This window comes from Mus pahari, chromosome 10, assembly GCF_900095145.1.
Source record: "Mus pahari chromosome 10, PAHARI_EIJ_v1.1, whole genome shotgun sequence".
NCBI classification, from domain to species: domain Eukaryota; kingdom Metazoa; phylum Chordata; class Mammalia; order Rodentia; family Muridae; genus Mus; species Mus pahari.
In genome coordinates, this window is record NC_034599.1 from 26,005,328 (window position 1) to 26,018,604 (window position 13,277).

The 13,277-nt window shown below is 40.7% G+C and overlaps 1 protein-coding gene across 4 annotated transcripts in view; it reads left to right on the top strand.

The window, feature by feature from the left end:
• Window positions 1-13,277, top strand: part of Zbtb44 (zinc finger and BTB domain containing 44) — a 49,968-nt gene that overhangs the window by 21,758 nt on the left and 14,933 nt on the right. For all 4 annotated transcript variants that reach the window (XM_029543267.1, XM_029543268.1, XM_029543266.1 and 1 more), the window contains exon 2: window positions 4,790-5,864. In XM_029543267.1, the coding sequence (XP_029399127.1) occupies window positions 4,847-5,864 (1,018 nt within the window). In that variant the 5' untranslated portion in view covers window positions 4,790-4,846. The remainder of the gene's footprint in view (window positions 1-4,789; window positions 5,865-13,277) is intronic.

A 13,277-nucleotide genomic window follows, 5' to 3' on the forward strand; every position in this document is an offset into this window, starting at 1 on the left:
CTCCTCCATTGTTGGTGGGATTGCAAGCTGGTACAACCACTCTGGAAATCAGTCTGGTGGTTCCTCAGAAAATTGGACATAGTACTACCTGAGGACCCAGCTATACCACTCCTGGGCATATACCCAAAAGATGCTCCAACAAATAATAAGAACACATGCTTCACTATGTTCACAGCAACCTTATTTATAAGCTAGAAAGAACCCAGATGTTCTTCAACAGAGGAATGGATACAGAAAATGTGGTACATTTACACAATGGAGTACTCCACTATTAAAAACAATGACTTAATGAAATTCACAGGCAAATGGATGGAACTAGAAAATAGCACCCTGAGTGAGATAACCCAGTCACAAAAGAACGCACATGGTATGTACTCACTGTTAAGTGGATATTAGGCAAAAAGCTAGGAATACCTATTACACAACTCACAGACCATATGAAACTCAAGAAGAAGGAAGACCAAAGTGTGAATGCTTTAGTCCTTCTTAGAAGGGGGAACAAAATACAAGAGGTAGAGCTTGGGAGGAAGAGAGATGGGGTAGGGGAAAAAGAGAGGGAGGGAAAGGTATAGGAGGAGACAGGGAAATTGAACAGAGGTGTGTAGCAGTGGGGAATGGGGAGCTGGGGGTAGCCACCAGAAATTCCCAGATACCAGGAAAGCAAGAGGCTCCCAGGACCCAAAGGGGATGAGATTAGCTGAAATGCCCAACAAAGAAAGGGGAGGGAGAACCTGTAGAGACCATATCCAGAGGTTAGGCAAGGTCCCCAGTTGAGGGATGGAGTCACCCACTGGTCTCCAAATTTTTAATCCAGAATTGCTGTCTAAAGGAAATATGGGGACAAAGAGCAGAGCAGAGACTGAAGGAAAGGCCATCCAGAGACTGCCCCACCTGGGAATCTATCCCATACACAGACACCAAACCCAGACACTATTGCATATGCCAAGAAGTGCTTGCTGACAGGAGCCTGATATAGCTGTCTCCTGAGAGGCTCTGCCAGAGCCTGACAAATGCAGATGTAGATGCTCACAACCAACCATTGGACGAGTATGGGGCCCCCCAATGCAGGAGCTAGGGAAAGGACTGAAGGGATTTACAACCCCACAGGAAGAACAATATCAACCAGCCAGACCCCAAAGCTCCCAGAGACTAAACCACCAACCAAATAGTACACATGGAGGGGACCCATGTCTCCAGCCACATATGTAGCAAAGGATGGCCTTGTCTGGCATCAGGGGAAGGAGAAGCCCTTGGTCCTGTGAAGGCTTGATGACCCAGTATAGGGGAATGCCAGGGTGGTGAGGTGGGAGTGGGTGGGTGGGATGGAAGTTTCTGGAAGAGAAACTGGAAAAGGAGATAACATTTGAAATGTAAATAAAAATATCCAATAAAAAATAAATTTTTGAAAAAAAGTTCTCTTCTAGATTGCTGCTAGATGTGAATACAGGATGTAGAAGACATGTTAGGAGTCAGTATAGATGTTAAGTCTTCTACCTTTTTCCAGGATGTGAGCTCTAGTAAAGGCATTATGTCTTATGGGGAGATGTTTGAGGTTAAGTATATATACCTACAAAAACTAAAAACCTATGTCCACACACAGCATGTATGAAATTATCTATAACACTGTGTTATAAATGGATTATACATTCTAGCCAGCCTGCATAAAAGACAGACAATCTGGGGACTACAGAGGTGGTTCAATAGCACTAACTGCTCTTCCAAAGGTCCTGAGTTCAATTCCCAGCAACCACTCAAAACCATCCGATGCACTTTTCTGGTGTGTGTCTGAAGACAGCTGCAGTGTACTCATATAAATAAATCTTTTTTTTTTTTTAAGATTTATTTATTTATTTATTTATTTATTTATTATATGTAAGTACGCTGTAGCTGTCTTCGGACACACCAGAAGGGGGAGTCAAATCTCCTCACGGATGGTTGTAAGCCACCATGTGGTTGCTGGGATTTGAACTCAGGACCTTCAGAAGAGCAGTTGGGTGCTCTTACCTGCTGAGCCATCTCACCAGCCCAAATAAATCTTTTTTTAAAAGGCACACAATCCAAGCATTTTATTTACAAGCTGTAAGCCTAGATTGGACAGGTTTTGGAGCTATTGTAACTTACTATCCATATACACGTTCCTTGTTACTTGCTGTGTCTCTTGGCCACTTGCTCATGGTCCATCTCCTCTCATGGCGACTCCTTCCTCTCTCCCTGTCCTTTCTTCTTCCACTCCTCTCTGCCTGAGACCTTAGGTCAGGTAACTAAAAACCTGCCTGCCTATATGTATTGACCAATCACCGGCTTTAGCCTTTATTGACCAATTAACTTGGGAGCAAGGTTCACACAACAAAAGTTGGTATACATGAGAATCCTCTTGGCGCAACCAGATCTTGGAGTACAGAATTTAGCATTTGATTACAAACAGCCTCAGAGCAATCCCATACACCATATTCTTAATCAAGATAGAAACAGAAAAAGAGAAGTTCTTATTAAGCAAGCATGAGGATCTGAGTTCATGTACCAACACCCACATAAAATGTTGGCCATGGTGTCATGGACCTGTGATCTCAGGGCTGAGGATACCAAGGAGCTCATTGTCGTTTCTGGGCCTTTTAGAATTGGGAGAGATGACTACTATTCCAACTACTGAATTTCACTGTTGATAGTTACCATCTGAAACGTGTATTTGATTATCCTTAGTATTCTGTGATATAGGCTCTTTTTTTTTAAAGGTTTTTTTTTTGTTGTTGTTGTTTGTTTTAAAGATGTATTTTTTTTTTTTTATGTGAGTACACTATAGCTGTCTTCAGACACACCAGAAGAGGGCATTACATGGTTGCTGGGAATTGAACTCAGGACCTCTTAACCACTGAGCCATCTCTCCAGCCCGATATAGGTTCTATTATCCCTGTTGTACTGCTGCATAAATTAAAATACAAAGGTTAAAGTTCATATCACTACAAGATGCCAGTCCAGTATTGTGGTTCCATCCTATACTTTTAATCACCCCACCCTTGCTGTTATCTATTGTTGGAAAATAGTGGAATATCTCCTCATCTTGGCTGGCTTTAAAATCAGCCTCATGTCCTTTAGAGCTCTTCCAAGTATAATAGGCCCAGGATAAAGAGAAAGCAGGCCTCTGCTTTTTAAGTTGGGCCATCAAGAGTGCTTACTTTGAATGGGATCGTGTGGTTGAGGGCAATCACTATTTTTTCCTTTTAAAAAAGAAGAAAAGCGTTGAATGGAGTTGGCATTCAAAACGTACCGATTATTGGCAAGACTCCTTTTCTAATTTCTAGCTCTTTGATTCTGGAAAATGGAGGTTACACCAGGTTGTAAAAATTTTCCACTCCCTCCTTGAGAAAATATAGCCTTGTACTTACTTGGAAGGCTGATACAGTACCAGGGCATCCACCCAAATCATGTTTGAAGTGGTCTCATTTTTGCATTGTGATGCACGTTTTCAAAGTATGATGTTTACTTTCCTTTTTTTTTTTAATGCCTGTGTGTCATGTAGATTGTCCCTGGGTCATGAGTGTCATTTGCTCTGAAGTCATTCTGCTCTCAATCATGTGACTGAAATCAAAGCAGTCACTCTTGATGGCCCAGCTTTAAAAAAAGTGGCCAGTTTACTGACATACAGCCATGATCTGTTGTGTGAGAGAAAAATTATCAACTCCATTAAATTATTTGGTGCCTAGATCAGTCCTAACTATATTCTCTCTTTGTGATTACTTTGGGATTTTGTTTGTTTGTTTTTAAGTTTGGGTTTGAGAGTGTTGTTGTTTTGAGTTTTTGAGACAGAATCTTGCTATGTACCTCTGTTTGGCTGAAACTCATCATGTCAGGCTAGCCTTGAACTCGTGGTAATTTTCCTAATGCTACTGCCTCCAGAATGCTAGCTAGGATCACAGGCATGCACTACTTACTATGTCTGCCTGTGATTACTTGTATGTAAGAATATGTGGAGCAGGGTTTCTTTGGTTGTTGTCTTTAACAGTCTTAATTGACAATTTCTTCTCCTTTAATCTATATAACAGAATAAGTGTTCCTAGAGCAGGTTCAAATTTGGTCAAGGTCATTATTTCTATGGCATCATTTCTCTTACCTTCTTAGCATAGGGTCCATCTCATGGTATTTTTTATCATGATGTCAAACAGGAGCAGTTCTTTTTCTCTTCTCGTTTCCCCCTGTACTTTTACCTGAGTAAAATATTTGATAGAATTATTATATAATGCTTGCCTAACAATATTTGCTGCTTGTTCACTTTTGGAAGCAGGAATAATTATATACCTACTGACCAAGATATCTATGACAGTCAAAAGATTATCATGTGTTAAATATTTACAGTAGTTTCTGGCACATAAAAGCACTCTATAATTGTCATTTAACTGATGTTTTGAAATGCCTCTCATTAATATAGTAATTTATAGACAACTGGTTGATGGTTTAGAGAATATATTTTTATTAGTGCCTTCATTTTATTTATATGACACAGGATCTTACCCTTAGCCCAAACTGGCCTCAGACTTACTGTATAGCACAGGAGGTCCTTGAATTTGTGGTAGCCTGCTGCCTCAACTTTCATGGTACTAGGATTATAGGAATTTGACATCACAACAGAGCAGAAAATTTATTTTTAAAACATTCCATACCTGATTTTTCTCTCTCAGTATCTTACTTTAGGCTTTTTATTTGGCACAGTGCCTACATGAAAATAGTATAAATAGTTTATTTCAACTATTATGCTGTCATTTAATGTTTTATTTTCTGTTTTTTGTTTTTTTAGGATAATTCTGATTCATTGCATCCTTGAAGAGCATCAATAGAAGAAGGGGAAAAAAAGATGGGTGTGAAAACATTTACTCACAGCTCCTCTTCCCACAGCCAGGAAATGCTGGGGAAACTAAATATGCTGCGAAATGATGGACATTTTTGTGATATCACTATTCGTGTCCAGGACAAAATCTTCCGGGCTCACAAGGTGGTACTAGCAGCCTGCAGCGATTTCTTTCGAACCAAACTTGTCGGCCAAACAGAAGATGAGAACAAAAATGTGTTGGATCTGCATCATGTTACAGTGACTGGCTTTATACCTCTTTTAGAATACGCTTACACAGCCACTCTGTCAATTAACACAGAAAATATTATTGATGTTCTAGCGGCAGCCAGCTATATGCAAATGTTTAGTGTTGCTAGTACATGCTCAGAGTTCATGAAATCAAGTATTTTGTGGAATACACCTAATAGCCAACCAGAAAAGGGTCTAGATGCTGGGCAAGAAAATAGCTCCAACTGCAATTTTACTTCTCGAGATGGAAGCATTTCTCCAGTGTCTTCAGAGTGCAGTGCTGTCGAGAGGACCATTCCTGTCTGCCGAGAGTCCCGAAGAAAACGCAAAAGCTACATTGTTATGTCTCCCGAGAGTCCTGTAAAATGTAGCACACAAACAAGTTCCCCCCAGGTATTGAATTCTTCAGCTTCCTATGCAGAAAATAGAAATCAGACAGTTGACTCTTCTTTATCTTTTCCTTGGACTTTCCCTTTTGGAATAGATCGAAGGATTCAGCCTGAGAAAGCAAAGCAGGCAGAAAATGCCCGGACTTTAGAATTGCCTGGCCCATCTGAGGCAGGTCGAAGAACGGCTGACTATGTGACGTGTGAAAGCACAAAACCCACCTTGCCTCTAGGTACAGAAGATGATGTCCGGGTCAAGGTAGAAAGATTAAGTGATGAGGAGGTCCATGAGGAAGTGTCCCAGCCTGTTAGTGCATCTCAGAGCTCACTGAGTGATCAGCAGACAGTGCCCGGAAGTGAACCAGTTCAAGAGGACCTTCTGATTAGTCCACAGTCTTCCTCTATAGGTATAATGCTTTCTGTATTTTTTTTTTTATGCTTTTTATGGTCAATTCAAAGATTTAAGCTTTTATGTGCTCAGTCCTATAGAAATCATTTTTAAAGTGGAGTTAAAGCATAATTGAGTTTGTTTGTTTTGGAGCCAGGTTCAGAGAGGTCCAGCCTACCTCTGCTTGCAGAGTACTGGGATTAAAAGCATGAGCCACCACACCTAACTAATGATTTGGGGATTTTTTGGTTTTTTGGTTTTTTTGTTTTTTAGATTTATTTATTTTATATATATGAGTACACTGTAGCTGTACAGATGGTTATTAGTCTTCATGTGGTTGTTGAGAATTGAATTTAGGACCTCTGCTCACTCCAGTAAATCCCGCTCGCTTCTGCCCAAAGATTTATTTATTATTATAAATAAGTCCACTGTAGCACTGTCTTCAGACACACCAGAAGAGGGTGTCAGATCTCCTGGTTGTTAATCATCATGTGGTTGCTGGAATTTGAACTGAGGACCTTGGGAAGAACAGTCAGTGCTCTTAACTGCTCAGCCATCTCTCCAGCCCCTGGGTTTTTTGTTTGTTTGTTTTTAAATAGTATCAGCACTGTAAGTTTTATGTATGTGTATAACACGTTACACATTGAGAAAGAACAAAGTTCAATAGGATATAAGGAACAAAAGTAGAAATAAAAATTGTGAATTACCTTTTGTTTAAAGAAACAGGGTCTTGGGCTAGAGAGATGGCTCAGCGGTTAAGAGCACTGACTGCTGTACTAGAGGTCCTGAGTTCAAATCCTAGCCACCACAATGTGGCTCACAACCATCTGTAATGAGATCTGTTGCCCTCTTCTGTTGTGTCTGAAGACAGCTACAGTGTACTTATATATAATAAATAAATCTTTAAAAAGAGAGAGAGAGAGAGAGGGAGAGAGAGAGAGAGAGAAAGAGAGAAAGAGAGAAAGAAAGAAAGAAAGAAAGAAAGAAAGAAAGAAAGAAAGAAAGAAAGAAAGAAAGAAAAAGGAGACCTTCTTACATCATAGTCCAGGTTGGCATTGAACTGTTGATCCTCTTGACTCAGACACCTAGGTGCTGGGATAACAAGAATATACCACCACACCCAACTATGAATACTTTCAATACAAAAGAAGAGAGATTTTGAAAATCTACTTAAAGAAGCTGGGCACTTATTTAACTAATGGTGTGGGCTGCAATCCTAGCACTAGCCAGGAGAATAGTAACACCACCATTCTCAGCTCCATAGTCAGGGTCTGAGCTGGGTCAGACCCTGTGTGTGCGATGGGTATCCACTTGTTGTTTTGCTCTTTTTTAAGTGAGTAAGGTCATTTGCTAACATCTGAGAACCTAAGTTTGAGCCCTGGAATCTCTCTGATTAAAAAGAAGCTTTTTCTTATACAAATCTTGAGGCAAATCTTGCAGGCTTTTTCTCCCTCTCTCTCTCAAAATTAACATATAAATGTTCACAGGCAAATTTACTCAGTCATCTTTTCCAGAGGACCAAAAAAACTACTTTGTAAAATATTTCCAAAGCTGCTCACTCTTATTGAAAGTGGTGCCTTACCTGTTTGTGATAGAGTTTAGGCAGCATGCAGATCTTTTGAAGCATAAATTATGTCAGCTTGTAAGAGCAACTCATAAGATTCTAAGTTAAATCCCCAATTGTAACTGGCTGTCTATTACTTTAAAAGTCTTTGAAAAGACTACAGAACAGTTTTACCAAAGAACAATTTGTATCTGATTAAATAGGCAAAATACTCGTAAGAAACCTTATTTACAGGAAATAAAACCCAGCAGCAAAGGGCATTCACTGAAATGCTTGGCTTACAAATTTACCTTCCAGGCAAGGGCAGGTTGTATCCCAAAAGGGATCTTCAATCTTCAGTATCTCAAAGATCTAGTGCATGGCAGCTAGAGAATCTCTGTCAGAGTCCTATCACCACAGACTACTCACGTCATTGCTCCTGGGCAACGAGGAAGATGGCACCACACTGCTCTTAGAGTCCTGTTTTTTGGTAAGATGGTACTTGCAGGAGTTAGCAGAGGATTTAAGCCTGAGGTAGGTAACTGTAGGGAGTTCCAGGAAGCAGGGTCTGCTTAGTACCATGGATACCAGAAAGCAGGCATAATTTTATGACAGAACTCAATAAATATCTTAAAAGTGCAGACTAAAACGAGTCTACAGTGTCCATAACTTACTGGCTAAGAAAGGAGAAGGATGTGGATATTTTTGTGACTCCAGTCACCTTGTTCTGTCTGCAAGGTACATTTTCTGCCCCGTTCTTGCATTGTAACTCAGTGATGTTGATGCCTTGTGAGGGTATGTCTAACAGAATACTGTGGGCTAGCTAAGGGTGCTCGGCCTGCTCCTGATAGTTAAGGCTGCTTGTTTTTCTATCTCTGCACTCTTTTTCCTTTGCTCATTTTGACACTAGGCGTGCAAAAGTTTTCTACCACTAGATCTTCAGCCCTCTTGGGCTTAGCACACTGTACTAAAGACAGTGTCAGCCAGGTGTGGTGGCGCACGCCTTTAATCCCAGCACTCGAGAGGCAGAGGCAGGCGGATTTCCAAGTTCGAGGCCAGCCTGGTCTACAAAGTGAGTTCCAGGACAGCCAGGGCTACACAGAGAAACCCTGTCTCGGAAAACCAAAAAAAAAAAAAAAAAGACAGTGTCAGAATTTATCAAATAACAATAGTGTCACAAGATACAGCAGCTTCATTGGCAGCAGTTTACCAAATGGCCTCACCAACACTGGTAACTGATAAGGTAAATACATGTACTTTTATTCCAGTTTTAATCATTAATATTACCACTCATATCACTCAGCACACAGTAAATGTATGTATGTATATGCGCACGCGCGTGTGTGTGTGTGTGTGTGTGTGTGTGTGTGTGTGTGTGTGTGTGTGATTTACAGAATGATTATAGTAGGTTACAACGGAGTTCAAGAGATTTCAGAAGTAAACTGGTAGAAATAGAAGAGTCTGTACTGGTAAAGTAAGAACCCAAACAGCCATAGGGAAGAACCTACTTCCACAGTCTAGAGACGTGAAGGCAGAAACACAGAGTTGAGCCCACTGCAGGGTGAAAAGGCAAAGCTAGAACAGGAAGGTTTAAATGGGGTCAGGTGGATCGACAGTCAAGTGGGCTATCAACTGTGGGGAGAACCATGTCAGGCATAAGCCCTAGGGCAGTCAGAGGGAGGAGGTGCCTACCCTGGCCTTGATACACAGAGCAGTTGTAAGGTCCGTGTACAACTGTGCCATTATAGTTCTCAGTGTATACCATGTTATGGGCTATAAGTAAAGGGGCTTTACATCTTTTATTTATTTTTTTTGGGGGGGGGGTCTGCTGTGTCTGATAGAGTTCTTGATGTAACAGAAGTTATACTGTACACCATTCTTTATCTCAGGAGAGTGGGTTGATTTTATAAGCCAAATCAAGCTAATTGTGGCCATAAATCAATTTTACTGTCTCAAGAGAGAGAAGAGTCCATCCAAAATTCCCCACTGTCGTCACTGGCTTCTAAGAGGCAACTGGAACCCAGGGCCTTTTGTAGATTTGACTCTACCACTGAATGCTATACCTCCAACCCAAAAATTGTATTAAAATTAAATGTTAATAATAAAAGAAACATTGCCAATAAATAATTTGTACAGCTTGCTGTTAAGTCATCTAATTCAGATTCTAGAAGCTGAAGATCTTTTTGGTTTTTTACACAGAGACAGGGTTTCTCTGTGTAGCCCTGGCGGTCCTGGAACTCACTCTGTAGATTAGGCTGGCCTTGAACTCCGAAATCCGCCTCCCTCTGCCTCCCAAGTGCTGGGATTAAAGGCGTGTTGCCACCACTGCGTGGCTCAAATTCAGATTCTAGTTCATATAATTATTTGTGATTAGTGGCAAAAACTATCATATCAGGAAAAAATTAATAAAATTTATTTTTTGTTCACAGTTATATAAGTAATATTTTCATACATATACTAAAACTTCCACAATATGGACGGAGCTTTGATGTGTTTTATTTTTAGCTTTGGGTACACTTGATAGCCATGGGTAAGGGTAAACTACTTTTATTTTTAATATGCTTACTATCTGTTGAATTATGGATTTAATGACCAAGATATAAGTGACATTTTATTGTGTTGAAGTAGTATTTTTTTGTTGTTTCAGTTGTAGTTTTTACTCTATTATGTGTATTGTATATATCATGTATGCAGGTGTCTGTAGAGGCCTGAAGAACATCACATTTAGTGCTGTAATTACAGGCTATTGTGATCCAGCATGAATGTTGGGAACTGAACTCGGGTCCTCTGGAAGAGCAGGAAGCAATCTTAACTGCTAAGCCATTTCTCCAACACCTTGATCAGCTTTTCAAATAAGCTGTTGACATTCTAGAAACCAAAACATAGTAGTTCTTATTTCTACCTCACCAAGATGTCAGCCCCTCCTAGGAGGGTAACCTGTCTAATGACAAGAAGCAAAGCCACTAGATCAGTCACCCAGGCCTGCCCTTGTCATACCTGGTTTTGTCTTTGTTTTGCAAGTTTCTGCCTATAAACACTAACACCATCTTCACTAGAGATCAGGGGCTTTTCCAGTTGTTACCAAGACAAATGGAACTGTTACTATTTAGTCCTTCCTTCCTTCCTTCCTTCCTTCCTTCCTTCCTTCCTTCCTTCCTTCCTTCCTCCTCCCCTCCCCCCTCCCTTCCTTCGGGTTCTTTTGTTTGTTTGGTTTTGGTTTGTTTTGGCTTTTGTTGTTGTTGTCGTCGTTGTTGTTTTGGGGGTGGGAAAGTTTGGGTTTTGAGACGGTCTCTGCGTGGCCCTGACTATCCTGGAACTCACTCTGTAGACCAGGCTGGCCTCGAACTCATCCATACAGATCTGCTGGCCATTCAAACCATGACTGAACCTTACCACCAACCAAGAGTAATACAGATTTTAGTTCCTAACAGGCCTATTGCCAAGAAATCCCAACTGTCTATGGTAGCAAGTAATATAACCAGTTAAGAGTGCTGATGTCCAGAACTCAAAAGCCTTAGATTCTGCCTCGGGGCCTGCTCGAGCATGACAGTCCTGTTTCTCCTTACTATTCATCATGTGATCCCTGACTTTGCCTGTCTGGGTTGTAGAATCTACACATTTTATGTATATGAGTACTCCATTGCTCTCTTCAGACACACTAGAAAAAGGCATCAGATCCCATGGTTGTGAGCCACCATGTAGTTGCTGAGAATTGAACTCAGGACCTCTGGAAGAGCCATAGGTACTCTGAGCCATCTCTCCAGTCCTCATTTTTAATTCTCAAAAGCAATCTTCCAAATAACGTACTGTTGATCATGAAAGAATACCTGGACATAAGAACCTGCTGTACAATAACCGTGAAAGCCTGGTGTCTGCCATGACAGACCCTCCCTTGCTGTGTTCCGTACCACACTTCCATGTGTTTATAGAAATGGTACACTGGGCTGTGGTTATTCTGAAAAGGTTTAGAATCCTAAATGAGAAACAGGGAAAGTTGCAGCAGCTCCACTTGAAGGTCATCAGGTTAGACAGCGTGCCTGTTTGTTCTGTTCTGGAAGAGGTTATTTTTAAAGCTTTCTCCAGAAGCTTTTCTAGCTCTCTAGAAGTTCTCTGGGGTCCTTTCTGCTCCTTTTTTCCTTTCTCAGGAGAGATTAAGTGAGGTGGTCTATTGCAAATCAAAACTTGTTGAGAGTTTAAAATGAGCAGATTTTCAGCTGGGCATGGCAGCAACATGCCTGTACTCCCAGCACTTAAGAGGTAGAGGCAGAAAGCTCAGAAGTTAAAAGCCAGCCTTTACTACATAAGGAGCTCAAGGTCAGCAGGAGCCAAATGAGATCCCTATCTCAAACAAATCCACACTGAAAGAGCCTTATAATTATTAAAGCACCACAACTAATAGAATCTAGGTGGTGTGCGAGTGTTGAGGACTTTCCAAACACAGAGGAAAGGGTATAGAAACCAGATTTCTGTACAAGCAAGTTTTTTAGTCTTAGATTTCTCATCTTAAAAGACTGGATCACTAGAACTAAACCTGCTGCTTGTCCTTGAAACTCCAGGAGACTATATAACAGTCCTTTGGCAGTAGACAGACAAAAAGGAAAGAGAGAACTGGGAAGATCAGTGAGTAAAGCATTTACCAGAGTTTAGATCCCCCCCAGCACCCACATAAAACCAGCATAGAGGCATATATGTAATTGCTTAGAAGACAGGATACTCTCCCCCCACAGACCTCCAGAGCAAGCTGGCTAACTACACTAGAGAATTGGTGAGTTTTGGTTTCAAGTGAGAGACCTTGCTGAGTTCAGTATATAATAGAGTGCATTCAAGGAGGAGTGTGGTGTCTACCTTTGGAATTTACATGTATACCCAAGAGAAAGGTGGGGGGTACTTTGTGATTGCACATACAATCATCTCGGTTATACAGAATGTAGATAAGCCAAGCAGTTACAAGTCACATTCAAGAACCTAGCAGAAGCAAGGATAAACCTTTGGAAGAGATCATATTTACTTCAGCCGCAGTAAATTGGTTCCTTATAAATTATTTTAAAAGGCAGAAAACAAGGCCACAAACAACCAGAGTAAGAAGGGAACAAGGTAACAGAGGCATACTGACAAGGAAAAGATGACAGAAACCTGGAGTAGAAGGGACCAGAAAGCCATTGAACAGTGTCTAACAAATATGCTTACTCGGCACAGTTAACAGGTTTGAACAGTGACAGGAGAGCAGAAAATTATACACCAAGTAACAGCAGGTTTAGAAGAAAATTCTAGCTAAAAACAAATTAAAATCTTGGTGAATATTTGGCAGCAGATTGAATTTAGCAAAAAATAACTGAGTGTCTAAAAACAAATCATTTTAATATTTTGTTGAAGAGACAGGAAAAATAGAAACTATATTAGAGAAAGCAGGGAATGGGAAAACATATAAATATATAAAGGAAAGAACATCTGAGCCCTATTGGATGTTGTCCTAAGGAAAGTAAACGCCAATCTAGATTGCTACATACAGTCAGTTCAATAGGGAAAATGAAGGATCAGAATGTAGTTCAATTGGTAGAGTGCTTGTAAAGATTACAAGTTTAATCACCAGTGCCGCAGAAAGCCAGGCCTAGTGGCCTACTCTGTAATCCCAGTACTCAGGAGGTACAGGTACGAGTATAAGGTCAAGGGCAGCCCAGGATACAGAGGGCTCAAGTATCAAAAAGATAGAAAGTTGTGACACTCCTGCCTTAGCCTTCTGAGGGCTTGGGTATAGGTCTATGCCACCTCCTGCTCCATGAGACCCTCCCTGACTCAAAAACTAAAGTGAAGATGTTTTCAGATGGGCAGTTTTTTTAAAGTTAACTAAATCATTACTAGAAAATCTCAAGGATGATCATCATCAGGCAA